At 43.6% G+C, this 20,892-nt stretch overlaps 1 protein-coding gene across 1 annotated transcript in view; it reads left to right on the top strand.

Moving 5' to 3' along the window:
* LOC147025953 (pleckstrin homology domain-containing family A member 7-like) overlaps window positions 1–20,892 on the top strand; it is a 192,201-nt gene that overhangs the window by 60,432 nt on the left and 110,877 nt on the right. The window contains exons 8-13 of the mRNA XM_085880883.1: window positions 6,619–6,719; window positions 7,185–7,324; window positions 8,774–9,041; window positions 9,359–9,552; window positions 16,857–17,031; window positions 17,116–17,526. Of these exons, the coding sequence (XP_085737009.1) occupies window positions 6,619–6,719; window positions 7,185–7,324; window positions 8,774–9,041; window positions 9,359–9,552; window positions 16,857–17,031; window positions 17,116–17,526 (1,289 nt within the window). The remainder of the gene's footprint in view (window positions 1–6,618; window positions 6,720–7,184; window positions 7,325–8,773; window positions 9,042–9,358; window positions 9,553–16,856; window positions 17,032–17,115; window positions 17,527–20,892) is intronic.

Genomic DNA, 20,892 nt, shown 5'->3' with positions numbered 1-20,892 from the left:
ATGCCCTCCCTCCACGCACTTCAAAGATATTTGATGACTATGCGAAAGAAGACATCATCCCAAAGGGGGAATCCTATGGTGCCAGGTACGAGAGGGTGGACGTAGTGTTTGATGTGTACAAGAAGTCAAGAAGTCAAGAAGAGTGACATGAACCAGTAAGACCCCAAGTAACTGGAGAAGCTTTCTTTGAGATGACAGCAACAAGACTGAGCTGTTTCACTTCCTTGCGGAAAAGATGTGTGAAGCACAGACGACAAGCACAGCCATTGTCACAAAAGGAGAAGATGCCATTAGCAACACGAGGAAGTCACTGGATGCTGTGTCTCCATGTTGTCATGAAGAAGCTGACAGTCGAATATTTGTACACGCCAGGGATGCAATGCCGGATGCATCGACGCCAGGGATGCAACGAGGCATACCAGTGTAATGGACCGTTAATGTGAAATTCAACATTAAAAAGACGAAGGAAAACAGCGACTGCTGGAGTGACTGAAGCTGGGTGTTGCCAGAAATAACGATTTATCTATATTTTTCTGAAATTGAAATGAAAGTAATTGAGAAGGCACTTTCTTCCACATTAAGTGTACCTGTGTGCCATGATATTTATAGTTTGTACATTTTCTGTCAATGCAAGTCTGAATTAGAATAAAAAAAATGCTAATTAAAAAAACAAAATTTTTGATTATTTTTTTCCTTAAAATTGAGATAGCATAAAAACTTGACCTGATTGAGTGAAATGAGATACATTTCTGAAGTCAGCATGCAAAAAGCATATAAAGACCATTGAGAAAACCTAGACCTCTGAAAACATATTTCAAATGCAGCCCAGTGTTATCATTAAGGCTAATGACACGGATGTACTAGTCATAGCAATATCTGTACTGCCATCCTTACAGGAACTAGGTCTTGAGAACATGTGGATTGCCTTTGGCCAAGGAGCCAAGGCGCGATGGATTCCAGTCCATGCGGTAGTTTCTGCAATAGGGCCTGAGAAAGCTAGACGGATCCCATACTTCCATGCGTTCACTGGATGTGACGTCGTGTCTGCCTTCCGCGGTAAAGGGAAGAAAACTACATGGCAGACTTTGAACGTCTTTGATGATGTTTCTGAAACATTCACCAATCTCAGCATTGATTCGTGATTTTGACTTTTTTGAAGTTTATATTTTTTTCAAATTTTTCAAAATCTGGATTTTCAAATGGCCAATCAGGCAGATTTGATTAGAATCCCCTGGAGAACAAATGTGCCAAATTTTATGCTTGTATCATCATTTGCACGATTCCTCTCAAAAATTGCTGTTATCTGCCCCACTTGAAGCAGTCAGTCTCCATACCATTGCCAAACTAGAATGGCACTCTGTAGAGTTCATACCTCAGCCAGGCTGAACAGCTTAAATTTTGTATCCCACTGATAGTGTGCTCTATATCCAGACCTGAACCAAAATCTAATCGGACCTGAACCGGACCTGAACCAAAATCTAATCGGACCTGAACCGGACCTGAACTAAAATCCAATCAGACCTGAACCGGACCTGAACCAAAATCTAATCGGACCTGAACCAAAATCTAATCGGACCTGAACCGGACCTGAACCAAAATCTAATCGGACCTGAACCGGACCTGAACCAAAATCTAATCGGACCTGAACTGGACCTGAACTAAAATCTAATCGGACCTGAACTGGACCTGAACCAAAATCTAATTGGACCTGAACCGGACCTGAACCAAAATCTAATCGGACCTGAACCGGACCTGAACCAAAATCTAATCGGACCTGAACCGGACCTGAACCAAAATCTAATCGGACCTGAACCGGACCTGAACTAAAATCTAATCGGACCTGAACCAAAATCTAATCGGCTTGTTTTTTTTCACCGACCCAACTCATCCACCAAGTTTTGTTATAACCTGTCCACAACTTATTGAAATATTGTATACATCGTTTTTGGCCCTATGTTTCAATGGTGAAGAAGCACTAACATTTTTTTGTAGTATCCGGATATTCACCAAAATGTAATCAATTCGTCCTTGTCACACATCCAAAGCTGTCCAACAACTTTCGTTTGAATTTGTCCATAACTTTTTGAGATATCATGCTCCCAGACAGACAGACAGACAGACAGATGTGAAATAGGACTGTGTGTCCTGAAGCTCACCGAGATCAGGAGCAATAGTCATTCAACCCCCCCCCCCCGCAGAGACCCTTAGACCCTGATTTAAAAAACAATATTCTTAATTATCCCACCCCCCGGAGGGAGGGAGCAGGATATTGTAATCGTCCGGTTTGTTTATTTGTTTGTTTGTCTGTCCGTCTGTTAGCAAATTTACGGCAAAACGGCTTTTGCAAACACTATCAAATTTAATCCACAGGTGGGAAATGAACCTTGGACGACCCCATTAACTTTTGGGTCCAATTGGATCAAAGGTCAAGGTCACGAAAAGATCAAAATCGTTTTTTGCTCATAACTTCGTCAAAAATACTTTCATTGACTTCAAACTAAGACTAAAATATTCCTTATTCTATTCCTTATAATCAACATTCAGGTTAAGGATTTATCAAATTTAAATTTGATCCCCAAAATAACTTTATGCCTTAAATGGGTGGGATTTGTTGTGCCTGGCACCACTTGTCTATTTTTTTTTTTACTGCCGTGAACAAACCTTGGTACATCACAGGTGATGGAGGTTGTGGTCAAGTTTCATCGAAATTGTGTGTGGGGGTTGGAGAAGAGAGCAAATACCTATTTTGATATTCTTGTCACCGAACCAACTGATCCACCCAGTTATGTTATTACTCGTCCACAACTTTTTGAGACATCATGAATATATATATATATATATATATATATATATATATATATGTATATGTATATATATATATATATATGTATATATATGTATGTATATATATATATATATATATGTACATATATATATATATATATATATATATATATATATATATATATATATATATATATATATATATATATATATATATATATATATATATATATATATATGAAATTCTCCTGACTTGGACCAATGTCATAATGATGATCTCATCGAGACAGCGTCATGCCTGCCAACCCCAAAGGGCATCCAGCAGTTCATGTGAGGCAAAGTCAAAAGTCATCACCAAGCAGATGAAAAGTGAAGGTACCGACTTGGTTTCACCCCCTCTAAAGAGCTGATATAGTTTTTGGCCCTATCCCTCAATTGTATAAATCTGGCCTATATGGAATAAAGGCTAAAACCAAGCCGTGTCTGTCAGAGATGCGAGAAGCAGTGCAGGGGACAGGGATGTTTGGAGAAATCTGATCGTTCATGTCACCAGAAGTCGGACACGACCTGACAGAGCTTGACAGACTGAGACAACATCATCGGCCTGTCGGTTCCATCACTTGGCTGACGGATTTATTGAAAAGACAGCATGTTGGACTTGACAAACATATTGCATCTGTATCCGTGAGTGTCAATGAGAATGTTAGGTGAAGTAAAACACATGAAAAAGGATATTTTATAACTTGTAATTGTTGTTGCTCTGACTGTGGTTGTTGTTGTTGTTGTTGTTGTTGTTGTTGTTGTTGTTGTTGTTGTTGTTTGTGTTTTCACTTGGTGTACTTTTATTTATTTACCCTCACCAGAGGGGAGGGCATTGCATTTGGCTCTGTCTGTCTGTCTGTTTGTCCACACAGAACTTTCGTGTTTTTCTCCGCAACCGCTTGTTGGATTGAGACGAAATTTTCACCATTGGTGCGACTACTCATGTAGAATGTTTTCGTGATAATTATGACGTCATAGGTCATGTAGTGTGGCAGCCATGATGAAAAAACTTTGGCCCTCTGTATCTCTCTCTATCGAGTGCAGCCTGTGGCTGCTGGTTGCATCACTGTTGGGATGCAGCTATGCCGCTGATGCAGTGTCCCCCCTTACCAGTACACTGGTACTCATTTTGCTGACCTTGGAAGGATTTGAGGAAGGACTGAGTCAACCTCCTGGTGTATTAATTCTCTGTATCTCTGAATCTGCACCAAGGAAAAATTTGAAACTTGGCACATAGCAAGTACTCTTCACGGGGAATGAGTGATTTTTTTATGACGTCATAGGTGCCCTCGTTATGGCGTCATAATTGCATATGTAGAGCGCCACATCCGATCAGTATGAAAAATTTTTGAGGGTCATCTAGGGATAAAATTGTCCTCAGGAAAAAAATGACGTCATCAGTCACGTGATTCGGCAGCCATCTTTTTTTTTTTTTTTTTTCAACCTTCAAAAATCTTCTTCTCTGAAGTGGCTGAACAGATCGAGGTGAAACGTTACACGTATGACCGCCTGTCCATGAGGAACAAAAGATTCACATGATATATGTCATATGGTTTGTCAGCCATATTGGATTTACCCGAAAACCTATAAAAATACACCACTCAAAAGAAGTCCTGGTGAGGGTCTGCAATCTCTGATTGCTTTTTTTCTTGTTTTCTGTTGCTTCGAGAAGTACTACAATACAGGGTGGCCATAAAGTCTGGAAACATAGGTAATATATACATTTCTAATTGGTTTATTCACAAATTACAATGCATGATATAATCAGCCTGGTGTTGGCTTAGTGGTTTGGGTGGCTGGCTTGGGATCCTAGGGTCCTGAGTTTCAGCCCCGTTTGCCACTGAACTAACACCAGGGGGTTGACTCAGCCTGTCATCCTTCCGAGGTTGGCGAAATGAGTACCAGTGTACTGATCCCGGTGTATTCCCCGGTTAGAATAGGTGTACCATATCCCTGTGTGTCGTAGAGGCGACCAGGGTTGGCATCAGGAAGGGCATCCGGCCATCAAACATTGCCTCAAGAAGGGAACCATGATTGCATGGAGCCCGCAAAAAGCTAACCCCTGCTCAGCAGGGAAAAATGGCTGTAAAAAAGCTGTTTTTATTTTAATTTTATTTTTTTTTACAATGCATTGTTCAATGACATTACATGACATGCTCAATGTGTTGTCCCTCATGAGAAATGCACAGTTCAATGCGCTGTGCAAAATTGTAATGAGCGCGATGCATTAATGCAGCATTTCCATCAATCCCTGCACATGCATCCGTGATGCGTTGCCTCAAATGATTTGTATCTCTGATTTTCACTGAATAAACCTGCGCCTTCAGCATATCAGAAGAAGTAATCAAGGGGGTTCAGATCTGGCGAGCGTGCAGCCCACTCCATAGGGCCACGTCATCCAATCCAGTTTGGGAAATTATCATCCAACCATTCCCCATCTTCAAACTGTAACAGAATGACATAATATTATCTATGTTTCCAGACTTTATGGCCACCGTGTATTTCCTTTTGCATGTTCCTCCCATGTCCTTGTAAAAAGGGTTCCTGCTGTCCTTGAATAATAAATATTTAATACTGTTGTTGGAAAGGCTTCATTAAAGTTCGAGTTTATGTTTCTTCTTCCTCAATCGCATAAACACAGGCTTTTAAAACGGGCAAGTTTGTGATAAAACGGAAGAATTTATGTTCCAATTAAATAGATTATCAGCTTTCCAACTAAGTCAATGAATTATTACCATTCCAATGGCACCATTTGTATTATTGTATGACAGTAGAAAGTTTTTTTTTTTTTTTATAATAAAGCGTTCGGGATGGAGAAACCGCTCCTTTTATTTGTCGATGAAACAGCAGATATACTGTAGCCTCAGGCAATGTTTCATTTGTGATCCACAACTTTATCAGGCCAGCTCTGGTATACTTTGGAGATTTTATTTCAAATTTTAAAGGCCTATGACTTCACTCCAGAGTAGCTTCTCAGCATATAATTTTGTTCACATTTTCATGGGGGGCATTTTTAGCTCGCCTGTTCGAAGAACAGAGAGCTATAGCGATACTCCCGGCGTGAGCGTGAGCGTGAGCGTGAAAATGTTAAAGTTTTTGGTGCAAGTTATTTAGAAGCTTGCCATTCATTTAATATGTGTACTAGGATGCTGATATTTGGCATGGAGGTTCCTTTGGGTTATTGTATTGATGTAGTGAAGTTGAAATTTAAAAAATAATTTCAAATGTTTTAAATTTTTGACCTGTTTTGAACTTAACTTTTTTGTAGCACATCAACGTTAAAGTTTTTGGTGCAAGTTATTTCGAAGCATGCCATTCATTTAATATGTGTACTAGTTTTCCCTGTGCCATCACATTTGTGGAGTACGTACGACCGTATTCCACAATTATTGTGAACATTAAATATTCCATCCTATTTGTTACAAAGCTGAATGGACATACTTGATAGACGTTATGGACACCTTTGGCTCACACCATGACCTTCTTTCCAAATTCCTTATGAGGGTTCTTGTACAGTTTGGTGCCCTTATCGTGGGACCTTTGTACATTTTTTATGAGACCTTTGTACATTCCTCATGTACCTTCATGGTTGATGCGTTGATGGTTTACGTGAGCTTGAATTCCTTGAAACTAATTTTTGTTCCACTGGAACCCCACTCTGAGGATGTTGTGGTTTGATAAATAGCTAAATCTACTTTCTCACGGTGATAGTCTGCCTGAAGGTAATCAAAAATGGTTTCTCCACAACCTGCCTTCAGGTGCAGACCGAGTTTGATTTATTTCCTGCCACAGGTAGCCAAGAGGACAACACACAGCGATGCATCACTCTTCATGAGTACCGTGTGGCCCCCGTTGAAGCGCACGATCACGTGAGCAGAAAGTACACTTTCAAGGTAATCGCCATTCTTCCTCGCCAAAACAAGTGGAATCGTATTCCGGGGTAGAGCTTGTAAAATGAATTGAATAAAAACGGAACACTCCGAATGATGTGGAAGCTTCGACTCGTGCATTTCGGCACATTGGTGAGGATGTGCAGCCGATTCATCAAGGTGTGCAATTAGTTTTTTGAGATGTTTACCACACCCTCTTTGGTTAAGTTGCTTGAGTTGCTTGTGCTGACCCATGTTTAATGTGGCGGCCATGAGCAGCACTTTATAAAGACAGGTTGAAGTGTGTGTGCAAAGAAGATTGTAAAATGCTTGTGGGATGTACCAAAATTATTCACACTGTCCTTGGCAGATCACAAAAAGTGGAAAAAGGAAAAGTTGTTTTCTTGTAAATTAATAATTTGTTGGAAGGAAAAGAAGATCTGCTTATTGAAAATGACCACTTTTTTCCGTTTTGTGCTTCCGGGCCAGGTTGAAAATCCGGGACAGCGAACGTACTACCTGTCAGCAGAAAACCAGCGTGAAATGTCTGACTGGCTGTCTGTGCTGTCACGCACGGCCCGTAACGCACCATGCTCGCCACGCTCCAGTCACACAAACACGAACAAAAGGTTATGTGATGCACTCTTTCTGCTTCTCCCCGTGTTTATCGACACAGCACGGGTGTGTGGTTTTGTTTATAGTGTAGGGGGTACTGCCCAGGCAACAACCGCACTCTGAGATATCAAACACTATAACGAGTTGCAAGGAGCTTCCAAGATCAGGCTTAGGCACCCCCACCTTTCCTCAGACAAAGATATAATGACTAAGCCCCCCCCCCCACTCCTCCCCTCCGAACCCCAACTCTCTGTCTTCCCCTCCTCGCGCTCATCAAAGTGAAAGAACATTCTTGAATCAATCATCACATATTTAACATCATGTCAACACAATCACCGTTGTTGTCACCACAATCACCGTCTAACTTGGAACCTCATCGTTACTCACCAATAAACTCTAAATAAATTTTTTGGCGAACACACGCCAATATTCATCAGATTTTTCTCCCCGTTTGCTGAAAACTAAGTCTTAAAACATCTTAGCGACTGTTTAAAAATGAAATCAGATGTCTAATTAGAGTTCGGATGAAGTTGTGAGAGAGACAGCGTGAGCCTTACAAAAGAGGCCGACAAAGTCTGAGAGCTATACTGAGCGAACATCATGGCGACAATTTGATTTTGAAGTTCCACCCTGAACAGACACATGGAGAAATATATATATATATATATATATATATATATATATATATATATATATATATATATATATATATATATATATATAATTGTATGATGTTCAAAAAGCAGTAAACCACTTGATATGTTCTGAACAATTCACTCATGTACAGCCATCATTAAACATTGGCTCTTTGTCGCAGTGGGAACTATTTCGTGAAATAATCCACAAACAAGCGATTATAGCTACTGATAGCCTCACATGGCCAACTTCACCACTCCCATCCTTTTCCTCCCCCGTTGCAATCGACTCAAAGGTTTGCCTCAACCTCTTGCATGAGCAGTACCCTCGTTGCGCAAGCTTGAACTATTGATGATTAGATGCATTATGCCATTAATATTCTTCCAATTCTATCACCTTCTCAGTCTTAAACCAAAGAAAAAAAATGTATCGGTGTCTGCAATCAGTTTTTGGTACGGACAGGAATCCAGAAGGTTGTGGCTTCAACTTCCGGTGAAGGCAGCACTATTCATGATTCAGGTTCACCTTCTGGAAACCCAGGTAGTTTCAGGAGAATTACCATATTGGTATCAAAACTGGTAGGAAAAGCCTTGTTGGCTCATTTAATGTCTTCAGCAAGGGAGTAATCGCCCTGTCACCCGGTCTCATTTTCGAAACGTGCTGCTGTTGCACACTTTGTCGTTAAATGCCCGAAGAAGTATTACAAATGGGTCGTCATTTAAATGCAACATCAGACGCAGTCCCTTAATGAAGAAATTGAACCATTGTTCAGTATTGTGTTGAAATACTGGAAGAGGAGTTAATGCAGATGCTTTCCTTTGGTGCAGGTCAGACACCCTGCTGAAGGACCATGGCTCACAGAATGGTGCCAACGACGCCAAAGTGACTCGCGGTATGACGGCGGTGTCGAGGTGGCCTCTGCAGAATGGCCACTCAAGTGCAGGTTTCACCAGCGTGGATCGTGCGGAGGACAGAGTGGGTCAGAATTCTGGTGCACTTCGTGTGGATGGAACGGAGAGATTTTATGGAGATTGGCACAGAGATGGAGAAACATCAAAGATGGCAAGAGATGGGCTCAGAAAAGATGGCTTACGGGTATGTGCAATGGGATTCTTCCCGTATTTCATTTTCAATTGTCTCGAACTGAACCCCGGCACTACCGAAAGTCAAAGAAAGGTAATTATGGCCTTTGAAAGACTCGTTGCATTCAATTTTCGATATAACCTACTTCCTGATGACATTTGGGAAAGGCAGCACATTGTTATTCCGCTAATCAGTAAGACTATTCGGTCGTACCTATGAATGTGAATTTAAACATCTCCAAAGGTGTGATTGATTTCAAGGAAACGTCTCACGAATGTCATGTCTGATTTTTTTTTTTTTCCATACCCTCCCCATTTGTGAATCCTTAGAAAGCATCATTCTCACTTTCTGATCTGAATGGGATTTCGAATCAGAGGCCAACACAACATCAACAGCTCCAACCTTCCCACCACACAACCCCTCGCCAGGATAGGCGATTTGACACTCGTGGAGCGATAAATCATCCATTGAGCAACTTGGAAACTTCCTCACATGCAAGGCCACCTCGAATGAGCAAAACAAGGTGTTTCTTTTTCACAATACACCTGCACAGCAGAGCAGCAAACTTTAATGAAGTGTAGAAAGTATGTTCCCTCCATCGCAACTGTTCCTATCTTTTGCACTGCAGAGTGGTGGTTTACCTTGTGCCCTGGAGGGTGGAGTTTAGCTCATTCCCTGGAGGGTGGAAGTTTAGCTCGTTCCCTGGAGGGTGGGGGTTTAGCTTGTTCCCTGGAGGGTATGGGGTTTATCTTGTGTGCTGCAGGGTGGGGGTTTATCTTGTGTGCTGCAGGGTGGGGGTTTAGCTCTTGTGTGCTGCAGGGTGGGGGTTTATCTTGTGTGCTGCAGGGTGGGGGTTTAGCTCTTGTGTGCTGCGGGGTGGGGGTTTATCTTGTGTGCTGCAGGGTGGGGGTTATTTTGTGTGTTGCAGGGTGGGGGTTAGCTCTTGTGCTGCAGGGTGTGGGTTTATCTTGTGTCCTGCAGGGTGGAGGGTTATTTTTTGTGCTGCAGGGTGGGGTTTAGCTCATGTGCTGCAGGGTGGGGTTTAGCTCTTGTGCTGCAGGGTGGGGTTTAGCTCATGTGCTGCAGGGTGGAAGTTTAGCTCGTTCCCTGGAGGGTATGGGGTTTATCTTGTGTGCTGCAGGGTGGGGGTTTATCTTGTGTGCTGCAGGGTGGGGGGTTATTTTGTGTGTTGCAGGGTGGGGGTTAGCTCTTGTGCTGCAGGGTGGGGGTTTAGCTCTTGTGCTTCAGGGTGTGGGTTTATCTTGTGTCCTGCAGGGTGGAGGGTTATTTTGTGTGTTGCAGGGTGGGGGGTTAGCTCTTGTGCTGCAGGGTGTGGGTTTATCTTGTGTCCTGCAGGGGGGAGGGTTATTTTGTGTGTTGCAGGGTGGGGGGTTAGCTCTTGTGCTGCAGGGTGGGGGTTTATCTTGTGTCCTGCAGGGTGGAGGGTTATTTTTTGTGCTGTAGGGTGGGGGTTTAGCTCATGTGCTGCAGGGTGTGGGTTTAGCTCATGTGCTGCAGGGTGGGGGTTTAGCTCTTGTGCCTCAGGGTGTGGGTTTATCTTGTGTCCTGCAGGGTGGAGGGTTATTTTTTGTGCTGCAGGGTGGGGGTTTAGCTCATGTGCTGCAGGGTGGGGTTTAGCTCTTGTGCTGCAGGGTGGGGGTTTAGCTCATGTGCTGCAGGGTGGAAGTTTAGCTCGTTCCCTGGAGGGTATGGGGTTTATCTTGTGTGCTGCAGGGTGGGGGTTTATCTTGTGTGCTGCAGGGTGGGGGTTATTTTGTGTGTTGCAGGGTGGGGGTTAGCTCTTGTGCTGCAGGGTGGGGGTTTAGCTCTTGTGCTTCAGGGTGTGGGTTTATCTTGTGTCCTGCAGGGTGGAGGGTTATTTTGTGTGTTGCAGGGTGGGGGTTAGCTCTTGTGCTGCAGGGTGTGGGTTTATCTTGTGTCCTGCAGGGTGGAGGGTTATTTTGTGTGTTGCAGGGTGGGGGGTTAGCTCTTGTGCTGCAGGGTGTGGGTTTATCTTGTGTCCTGCAGGGTGGAGGGTTATTTTTTGTGCTGCAGGGTGTGGGTTTAGCTCATGTGCTGCAGGGGGGGGGTTTAGCTCTTGTGCTTCAGGGTGTGGGTTTATCTTGTGTCCTGCAGGGTGGGGGGTTATTTTGTGTGCTGCAGGGTGGGGGTTTAGCTCATGTGCTGCAGGGTGGAGTTTAGCTTGTGCATGGGAGGGTGGAGCTTATGGTGGGGGGGGGGGGGCAAAGCAGGGAAAGAGCAGATGGCGCAAGAGTAGAAAGGAGATAGGAGAAGACAGAGAGACCACTGACCTGTCTGCGATGGTGTCAGGATTGACCTATCAACTTAGCTTCATCGTGGGAGATTCCAAAGATCTTGAAGACCTGGTTTTCATGACGGAGGATGCCCAGTCAGCGGCTGGCTTTGGAGTCCAACTTTGAAATGTAGTTTGCCCGAGAGAGATCATGGCTGATGGCAAGACCCAGAAGTTTTGAGTGTCTGAACTTTCACACAATGATTGTTTCGAAAGTAGATGGTGGGGGGTGGGGGGAGGGGGTTTCTAGATGGTCCCTTCAGAGAGAGATCGTGAGAGTGTGAGATTTGTCAAGATTGGAAGACATTTTCAAAGTGTTTGAGCTTCTTGTGATTTTGTCAAGGTCTGAAGAGCGAGAAGAGGCTGCTGCCTGCCTGTCTAAAAGATGAGTTATGTCATAGCAGAGGGTAGCATCATCAGCAAATAGATAAAGGGGGTTTTCCAGAGATTTGGAGATATCATTTATGAAGATCGGAATAGGACTGGGCCCAGAAAACTGTCTTGTGGAACTCCAGTCTTGGGAGAGGAGATGAAAGGATTCCATTGAGTGCCGCATGTTGACTACAAGAGAAGAGGAAGTCACGAAGCCATGTGTGAAGTTATTTATTTATTTGTTTACATAGTTGAAGCTCGTGGAAGAGCTAGTACAGTGAACGGATCAGGACGGAACAGACAAAAACAGGACGCAAAACACGCATGCATGGGGTGGACAAAATGGAAACAGAAGAAAACTCCAAGGAGGGAAAACCTTAATTTATTTACTGCTGAATTAAAAAAGAAAAATTCTTCATCACCTTTTGTCCAACATGTTTGGCTCCCCACATCTTCTTGCTTCCTTGTTATTTTCCCTTTGGCTTCCAGGCCTCTGGCTAAAAGGGGTCAGGTCTATGTCTGCCAATGAGACCCTCTTGGTCCCTCTCACTCGCATCCTGACCACGCTTCTGAAACAGTTGTTGCCTTGCTGCACCTTTCTTTACCACCTGAAGAGTTGAAGGGCCATTCCTGCGTCCATGGATCCAAGCATCCCATTCTGGCGCGATGCTGTCCGGTGTGTAATCCTTTTCACTTCAGCTCCCAGATGGCACCACGAACCTGCAAACTTTCTTCTTACTCCCTGCACACTCATATTTATCCTTTCACAAGGTAGTACTTGTTTCCAGCTGGATCTTCCCCCACAATCCTCTGGGTGATACATCTGCTGGATGGAAGCCAAGAGGCGATTCCCAGCCGCAGATGCTTCATTGAAACTATGGTGAGACCGATGTAATGAAGTTGGCTTTGGATGCCTTAGGGCTTAGGCAGAGAGTTTGGAGAGCAAGGCAGGATGCCAGACTGTATCAAAAGCACGATATATGTCCAGAGAGACGGCCTTGATCTCATGTCTGACCTTGAGAGCATCCATCCATTGTTGGGTGAGTAGAAGCAGCATGTCCAAGGTAGAGTGACCTTGTCTGAAACCAAATTTATGATCTGAGATGAGGATGTTGGAGAAAAGGAATGATTTCTTATCAACTGCGATGTTGGATTCAATGACCTTGTTGATGATTGGAAGTAAGCTGATTGGTCTGTTGTTAAGGGGATCAGATTTAGCACCTTTTTATGTGGTGCAGTGATGTTGGCAGATTTCAATGCAGATTGAGAATGACCTCGTGCAAATGACATGTTCAAAAGGGCAGAGGGAGGATGGGAAAGAGCAGCAGAGTTCGGATTTTAGGACTTGTGAGTTGATGCCGTTCTGGTCCAGTTGCAAAGTCAGAGTTGAAGGAATGATTGAAAGCACCATTCACCTTTTAAAGGTGCAAAAGACACGAGTTCCGGAGCAGCTGGACACAACAGGGAAGGATGGGTACCAAAAGTTAGGGGCTGGGGACACAAGAGTTGGAAGCAAATACAGAATTGAGGCATTCGGGCTTCTCACGAGCGGAGTCGGCTGTGGTGCCATTTAAAGAGAGAGAAGGGATGGAAGGGGCACGTACACCAGAGACCAACTTAGCAAGGCACCACCAGGTTTTAGAGGAAGGAAACAAGTTTGAAAGCTCATTCTTTAGGTTGGACAGTTGATGTTTTCTCTCTCTCCTGAGAGTGGACACGCACTTGTTGCAGACTCTCTGGAATGCACTGAGATTGCCTTTGGTCGGATTAGCCTTCCATGAAGACAAGGCAAGTTGTTTCAGAGCAACTGCTTCACCACAGGATTCAGTGTAGCATTGACAGGAAGAGGGGTAGGGTAATTGAAGATAAGATGGGATGAATCTGAGAGAGAGAGAGAGAGAGAGAGAGAGAGAGAGAGAGAGAGAGAGAGAGAGAGAGAGAGAGAGAGAGAGAGAGAGAGAGAGAGAGAGAGGCACGAGAGAGAGAGGCACGAGAGAGAGGGGCACGAGAGAGGGGCACGGGAGAGGGGCACGAGAGAGGGGCACGAGAGAGGGGCACGAGAGAGGGGCACGAGAGAGGGGCACGAGAGAGGGGCACGAGAGAGGGGCACGAGAGACAGACAGACGAGAGAGACAGACAGACGAGAGAGATGAGAGAGACGAGTGTCGAGTTGGGAGACCAGTCCTGAACCTGCTTGAGTGAAATGCCAGACTCACCGGTGTTGAGGCAGCTCTCTGAGAATAGCCAAAGAGATGTTGACTTTCACAAGCACAAGATCAGATGAACCGATTGGAATAGAGGAAGAGTAGGAAAAATTGTGGGAAAGTTGGTCATCACCAAGTCCAGAAGGGTGGATTTGCCATTGGGAGAAATCTGGGTGGTAATGTTCACAGGTTGAGTCAGTCCCCACGGAGTCACAGAAGTCCTTTGCTGAAATACCTTGGATGGTGAGATGGGCACCAACACCGAGTTAAGTTGCATGGTGACAATTGAATCACCACATATGAGGAAGAGAGAGTTTGGATGAGTGATTAAAAGTTGGTCCATGTTGTTTGAGAAAGAGATTTAGTTGGAGTCGCAACTGTTAGAAGGCCGTTACAACACACAGATGAACAAGAGATGGGAGTGGAGGGGAAGTCACAGCCAGAGGCATTCCTGGGGAATGGAAGGTGTAAGATCACTACATGGACAGTGAGAAATTAAGTTCTTGATGTAAAGTGCAATTCCACTGCTGTGGCTTTGTTCAGGCCAATCAAATTGGATTAGACATTGACCATGGAGAGACACTGAGGAGTCAGATGTCCTGTGGAAGAAAGGATTCTGTCAAACCGATGATGTCCAGCTTATCGGCAGTGGCCTGGATTGAGAGATCTGTGAGGCTGGAGCTGAGGCCCTAGATATTTGAGGTCCACACAGTTCGAGATATGGGGTGAGAAGGCATTGGGAGGGTGCAGGATTGAGGAGGAAGCTTTGCATGAGTCAGGTGAGGCTTTGGGGGTGAGCAGGAAGGTTGAGTCCATGGTGTGTGTGGGAAGGTTGAGTCCATGGTGTGTGTGGGAAGGCTTGAGTGTGTGGTGTGTGGGGGAAGTCTTGAGTGTGTGGTTTGTGGGGGAATGTTTGAGTGTGTGGAGGAGGAGGAGGAGGAATGCCTATCCTGGGATTTAGCTTTACGCTGGAACATGGGGGTTTATCTTTACGCTGGAACATGGGGGTTTAGCTTTACGCTGGAACATGGGGGTTTAGATTTACGCTGGAACATGGGGGTTTAGATTTACTCTGGAACATGGGGGTTTAGATTTACTCTGGAACATGGGGGTTAAGCTTTACGCTGGAACATGGGGGTTTACCTTTATGCTGGAACATGGGGGTTTAGCTTTGTGCTGGAACATGGGGGTTTAGCTTTACGCTGGAACATGGGGGTTTAGATTTACGCTGGAACATGGGGGTTTAGCTTTGTGCTGGAACATGGGGGTTTAGCTTTATGCTGGAAGATGGGGGTTTAGCTTTATGCTGGAACATGGGGGTTTAGCTTTACGCTGGAACATGGGGTTTGAGCTTTATGCTGGAACATGGGGGTTTAGCTTTGTACTGGAACATGGGGGTTTAGCTTTATGCTGGAACATGGGGGTTTAGCTTTGTACTGGAACATGGGGATTTAGCTTTATGCTGGAACATGAGGGTTTCGATTCATGCTGGAACATGGGGGTTTAGCTTTGTGCTGGAACATGGGAGTTTAGCTTTACGCTGGAACATGGGGGTTTATCCTTAATGCTGGAACATGGGGGTTTAGCTTTACGCTGGAACATGGGGGTTTATCCTTAATGCTGGAACATGGGGGTTTAGCTTTGTGCTGGAACATGGGAGTTTAGCTTTACGCTGGAACATGGGGGTTTAGCTTTGTGCTGGAACATGGGAGTTTAGCTTTACGCTGGAACATGGGGGTTTATCCTTAATGCTGGAACATGGGGGTTTAGCTTTGTGCTGGAACATGGGGGTTTAGATTTATGCTGGAACATGGGGGTTAGCTTTGCTCTGCAGTGTGGGGGTTTGGCTCATATGCTCGATCCTGGGGATTTAGCTTTTCCACTGAATGGTTGGGGGTTTATGTTGTGTGTTGGAATGAGAGGTTTTAGTCTGTGCCCTGGAGGATAAGGGATTTTGCTTGTGAAATGGACGGGTAGAGGTTAGCATATGCACTGGAATGTGGAGGTTTAGATTGTGTGCAAGAGTGTGTGGTTTAGTTTGTGTGCTGAAGCATGGGGGTTTGACTCATGAGTTGGAGCGTGGGTGTTTATATTTTTTGCGACAGGGTGGAGGTTTATCTGGTTTTCTGTCAACTGGTGGTTTAGCTTGTGTGCTGTTGAGTGGGTGTTTTTCTTGGATGATGAAGTGTGGGGATTTAGCTTGTGCACTGGAATGGGTGTTTAGCGTGTTCGCTGGACGTCGATGTTTAGCTTCTGTCCTGGAGTATATTGGGTTAACTTTTGTGCTGGAGGATGGGGCTTTAGCTTCTGCGGTGTTGGGTGGAGATTAATCTTGTAGCCTGGAAGGTATTGATTGAGCTGGTGCATTGTAAGGCAGGGGTTTAACTTGTCCACCTGTCTGGTAGAGGGAGGTGGAAGTGGGGCTGAACCTGTGCCATGAACAGGTGTGTGTGTGTGTGTGTGTGTGTGTGTGTGTGTGTGTGTGCGTGCATGCATGCGTGCGTGCGTGCGTGCGTGTGCGCGCACGCGCATGCAGCGATTTAGCTTGTGTCCCGCATCAGCATCAGGTGGATTTAGATTGTGTGCAGGACGATGGGGGTTCAGATTATGTCCTGGAGGTTGGGGATTTATAGAGTGTTGTTTTATGTGGGGTTATCTTGTGCACTGCAGTATGGTAGTTTTGCTTGTCTTTTGGAGGACAGTGTTTTAGTTTCTGTTCTGGAGGGTCAGGGATTAGGTTGTGTTGTGAACGGTGGGGACCCCCTGGATAATAAGAATTTGATTGTGTGCTTGAGGGCAGTTTTTTTAGCTTGTGCACTGGAGGGCAGGGCTTACCAATATTAATTTTTTTTCTCTCTTTAATTTCTTCATCTGCTTGTATCTTGATTCTACAACCTAAATCCTGACACTTTTCTCATCTTCTTGTCTGCTCAATAGAACATTGGTAGCCAACACTGTGAGTTTGCCGAAGCAGAAGATTGAGTTGAGACCACAGGCTGACCAACAGCTTCCCAGTCCAGTGTCTGCCTCACCACCACCACTTGTGGCACCACCTACCATACTTGGCCAACCTTATCTACATTGCAACAACAGTGGTTACAAATATGCGCAGGTTATAATGCTTCCCTATGCTCTGATTGAGTGTTGTTGTTGCTGCTCATGTTGTTTATTTGGCCTATTCTCTCCCTTCTTGCAGGATCAAGTCTTGCAGCAAAAGATGAATAACAAAGATAAACAGCAAATGCGAGAAGGGACTGTTTGGCAGCTCTTTGAGTGGCAGCAACGGCACAAGTTTCGATATGGTATTATAGCAGGGAGTGGATCGGGTCAAGATGGTGCACTCTTGCGTACGGCAACCCTGCCCAACGTGCGACACGTGGCACCTCGTCAGGGTAAGCCACACTCCATCTCCATTCCACCTTCACCGTTGGACCTTCCACCTCCCTCAGCGTCAGATGGCCATCGTTCTGTGCAGCCTGGCTCCTTGTCTCTCCGGGCTCGCTCGTCACACACTCTCACAGATCGAGAGCCAATGACTGGCTCAAACATGCTCGGAATGCGGAGTAATCCTGAAGAGCGAAGGAGACCACAGAGTCTTGGCGGAAAGGTAAGTTATTCTTACTTTTTTTGGTGGCTTGAGGGTGTGAGTTCTTGATGACATTTGTCCCCTTGGTTTAAATATGTAAAATTGTGTCTTAGCACATGATCTCTGAAAAGACATGGCGATAGTCACAGGTAAATTATACAGCATGTCACACATTAAGACTGAACATGTCATTTATTAAATAATTCATGAACTGTAATAAGGATGCAATTAAAATAGAAACGAATGAAGAACTGCATTTGTAAGTTATTTATTTGCAATGAAGTCATTTTGGAAGTTTTTGAGTTCATTCAATATGTCTGCCATTTACTCGGATAACTGGTCTCGTGCGAACAGCTTGACCCTCCTCTGTAATCTCAGGGGGAACGTGAAGCTTTACTTGATGCTTCTTCACTTGTTTCAAAAATCCTGTGAACTAAGACGTTTGATATGTTCAGCTGCAAAGATTCAACCACTGTGACTTGTTTGGAGATGTGTTAAAAGTTCTCAGGACTTCCGCATCTGCATCCTCATTGTGCACAGTTCTATCCTGTGCCCTTTTGCGGTGGAAACCACAAGCCATATCCAATGGCGTCGTGATTAATTTTGTGATTCGTGTTTCAGCTGGTGTTGACTTATTTCCACCGTATTCGTAACGATTTTAATTTGCTCGAGATAAAGTTATTACTCGTGCCACGGCTGCAGACTGGGTATGTGAGTGTTGCCATCATCCTATCTGTGGGTTTGTCTGTTTGTCGGCAGAATAACTGGACAACGAAGGCAGTCAGAATTGCCAAATTTGGCACAGGTCCTCAGGCTGTGAAAGTCTTGGATGAGTTCAACTTTGAGCTCACAAGGAAAAAAATATAAAATGAAATGTAGTGTAGGATTATATTTACTCACACCAAGGCCACGCAACAGTACACAGTGTAGGTTAGCGCCATCTGGGACGGTATTTCACGAAGAGAAAACAATAGCACGAGTCAGCACCTTCATCGACTGTGTTCTCATCCACAATATAAACCATTCAGTCTTATATATGGGACATGCTGTGCAATGGTAAAACTTTGGGTGAAGAGGGAGTAATGCAGTGATTGAGAAAGTAAGCAAAAACAAGGAAAAGTATTTGTTTTGTTCAGGATGACTGGCTCTAATCTGTGACTTAAAATAAACATTAAATAATCATACAGTTCCTGCAGTGTGTTTGAGCCTTATGAGAAGCCATATGTGTCGGACGCCCTCCTCACCACCCGTCTTGTTCGCCACGTCTCTGCTTTCTTGCAGTGTCTTTGTTAAAAGAGCTTAGCGAACATCGTTGAGTAGTTTGAAGTTTGACCTGACCTTTGTGTCATGGCCATTTGTGCTGGTATGTCATATGAAATATAATACCTCCTCTTTTCTGCCTATCAGTTTTGTACTGGGGGGTGGGGGAGGGAAGGAGGGGGGGGGGCTGTTCAACTATTCGTTGATATACTTTGTGCAACAGGAAAGCTAAACCTACTTGTGATCTAGAAAAGTTTTCATCAAGGAAATATTTTTGTTTATTCCCACAACTTTTCGATCCTTCCTCTTGAGATCTGTTTCCCAGCTGCAGAGTGGTTTACCAGTGTACGGAGCTTACAGGGACAGTGAACATTAGCTTATAATGGTAGCCGGCATTGAGCCATGTCATTGCCGCATATTTTAACACCACTTTGTGCAATTTCAGGATCTTCTCCCACAGCATTCATGTCTACTTTATATCCTCAGCCATTTCGACACTGCCTGGGGGTTTCTGTCTTTTTCTTCTTCTTCTTCTTCTTCTTCTTCTTCTTCTTCTTCTTCTTCTTCTTCTTCTTCTTCTTCTTCTTGTTTTTGTTCTTGTTGTTCTTCTTCTTCCTCTTCCTGTTGTTGGTGTTGTTCTTCTTCTTGTTCTTGTTCTTGTTCTTGTTCTTGTTCTTGTTCTTGTTCTTGTTCTTGTTCTTGTTCTTGTTCTTGTTCTTTGTTCTTGTTCTTGTTCTTGTTCTTGTTCTTGATTTCTTGTTCTTGTTCTTGTTCTTGTTCTTGTTCTTGTTCTTGTTCTTGTTCTTGTTCTTGTTCTTGTTCTTCTTCTTTGTTCTTCTTCTTGTTCTTCTTCTTGTTCTTCTTTCTTGGTTACTTCTTCTTGTTCTTCTTCTTGTTCTTTCTTCTTGTTCTTCTTCTTTTGTTCTTCTTCTTGTTCTTCTTCTTGTTCTTCTTCTTGTTCTTCTTCTTGTTCTTCTTCTTGTTCTTCTTCTTGTTCTTCTTCTTGTTCTTCTTCTTGTTCTTCTTCTTGTTTCTTTCTTCTTGTTCTTTCTTCTTGTTTCTTCTTCTTGTTCTTCTTCTTGCCTTTCTTCTTGTTCTTCTTCTTGTTCTTCTTCTTGTTCTTCTTCTTGTTCTTCTTCGTTCTTCTTGTTCTTCTTGTTCTTCTTCTTCTTCTTGTTCTTCTTGTTCTTCTTCTTCTTCTTGTTCTTCTTCTTGTTCTTCTTCTTGTTCTTCTTCTTGTTCTTCTTCTTGATTTCTTCTTTCTTGTTCTTCTGTTCTTCTTCTTCTTCTTCTTGTTCTTCTTCTTGTTCTTCTTTCTTGCCTCTTCTTCTTCTTGCTCCTTCTTCTTCTTCTTTCTCTCTCTCTTCTGTTCTTCTTCTTCTTGTTCTTCTTCTTGTTCTTCTTCTTCTTCTTCTTCTTTCTTGTTCTTCTTCTTGTTCTTTCTTCTTGTTCTTCTTCTTGTTCTTCTTCTTGTTCTCCTCTTCTTGTTCTTCTTCTTGTTCTTCTTCTTGTGTTCTTCTTCTTGTTCTTTCTTTCTTGTTCTTCTTCTTGTTCTTTCTTCTTCTTCTTCTTCTTGTTCTTCTTCTTTGCTCTTCTTCTTGCTTCCTTCTTCTTTCTTCTTCTTTCTTTCTTCTTCCTTTCTTGTTCTTCTTCTTGTTCTTCTTTCTTGTTCTTCTTCTTGTTCTTCTCTTCTTGTTCTCCTCTTTCTTGTTCTTCTTTCTTGTTCTTCTTCTTGTTCTTCTTCTTGTTCTTCTTCTCTTGTTCTTCTTCTTGTTCTTCTTCTTGTTCTTCTTCTTGTTCTTTCTTCTTGTTCTTCTTCTTGTTCTTCTTTCTTGTTCTTCTTCTTGTTCTTCTTCTTGTTCTTCTTCTTGTTCTTCTTTCTTGTTCTTCTTCTTGTTCTTCTTCTTGTTCTTCTTCTTGTTCTTCTTCTCTTGTTCTTCTTCTTGTTCTTCTTCTTGTTCTTTGTTCTTGTTTCTTGTTCTTGTTCTAATTGTTGCTCTTGTTCTTGTTCTTGTTCTTGTTCTTCTTCTTGTTCTTCTTCTTGTTCTTCTTCTTGTTCTTCTTCTTGTTCTTCTTCTTGATTTCTTCTTCTTGTTCTTCTTCTTGTTCTTCTTCTTGTTCTTCTTT

Source organism: Eptatretus burgeri, chromosome 5 (genome assembly GCF_056783735.1).
Source record: "Eptatretus burgeri isolate ZD-2024b chromosome 5, Ebu_testis_v1, whole genome shotgun sequence".
In the NCBI taxonomy this organism is placed as follows: Eukaryota; Metazoa; Chordata; class Myxini; order Myxiniformes; family Myxinidae; genus Eptatretus; species Eptatretus burgeri.
Note: the sequence above shows the minus strand (reverse complement) of the source record. Positions and strands in the feature narration are given on the sequence as shown.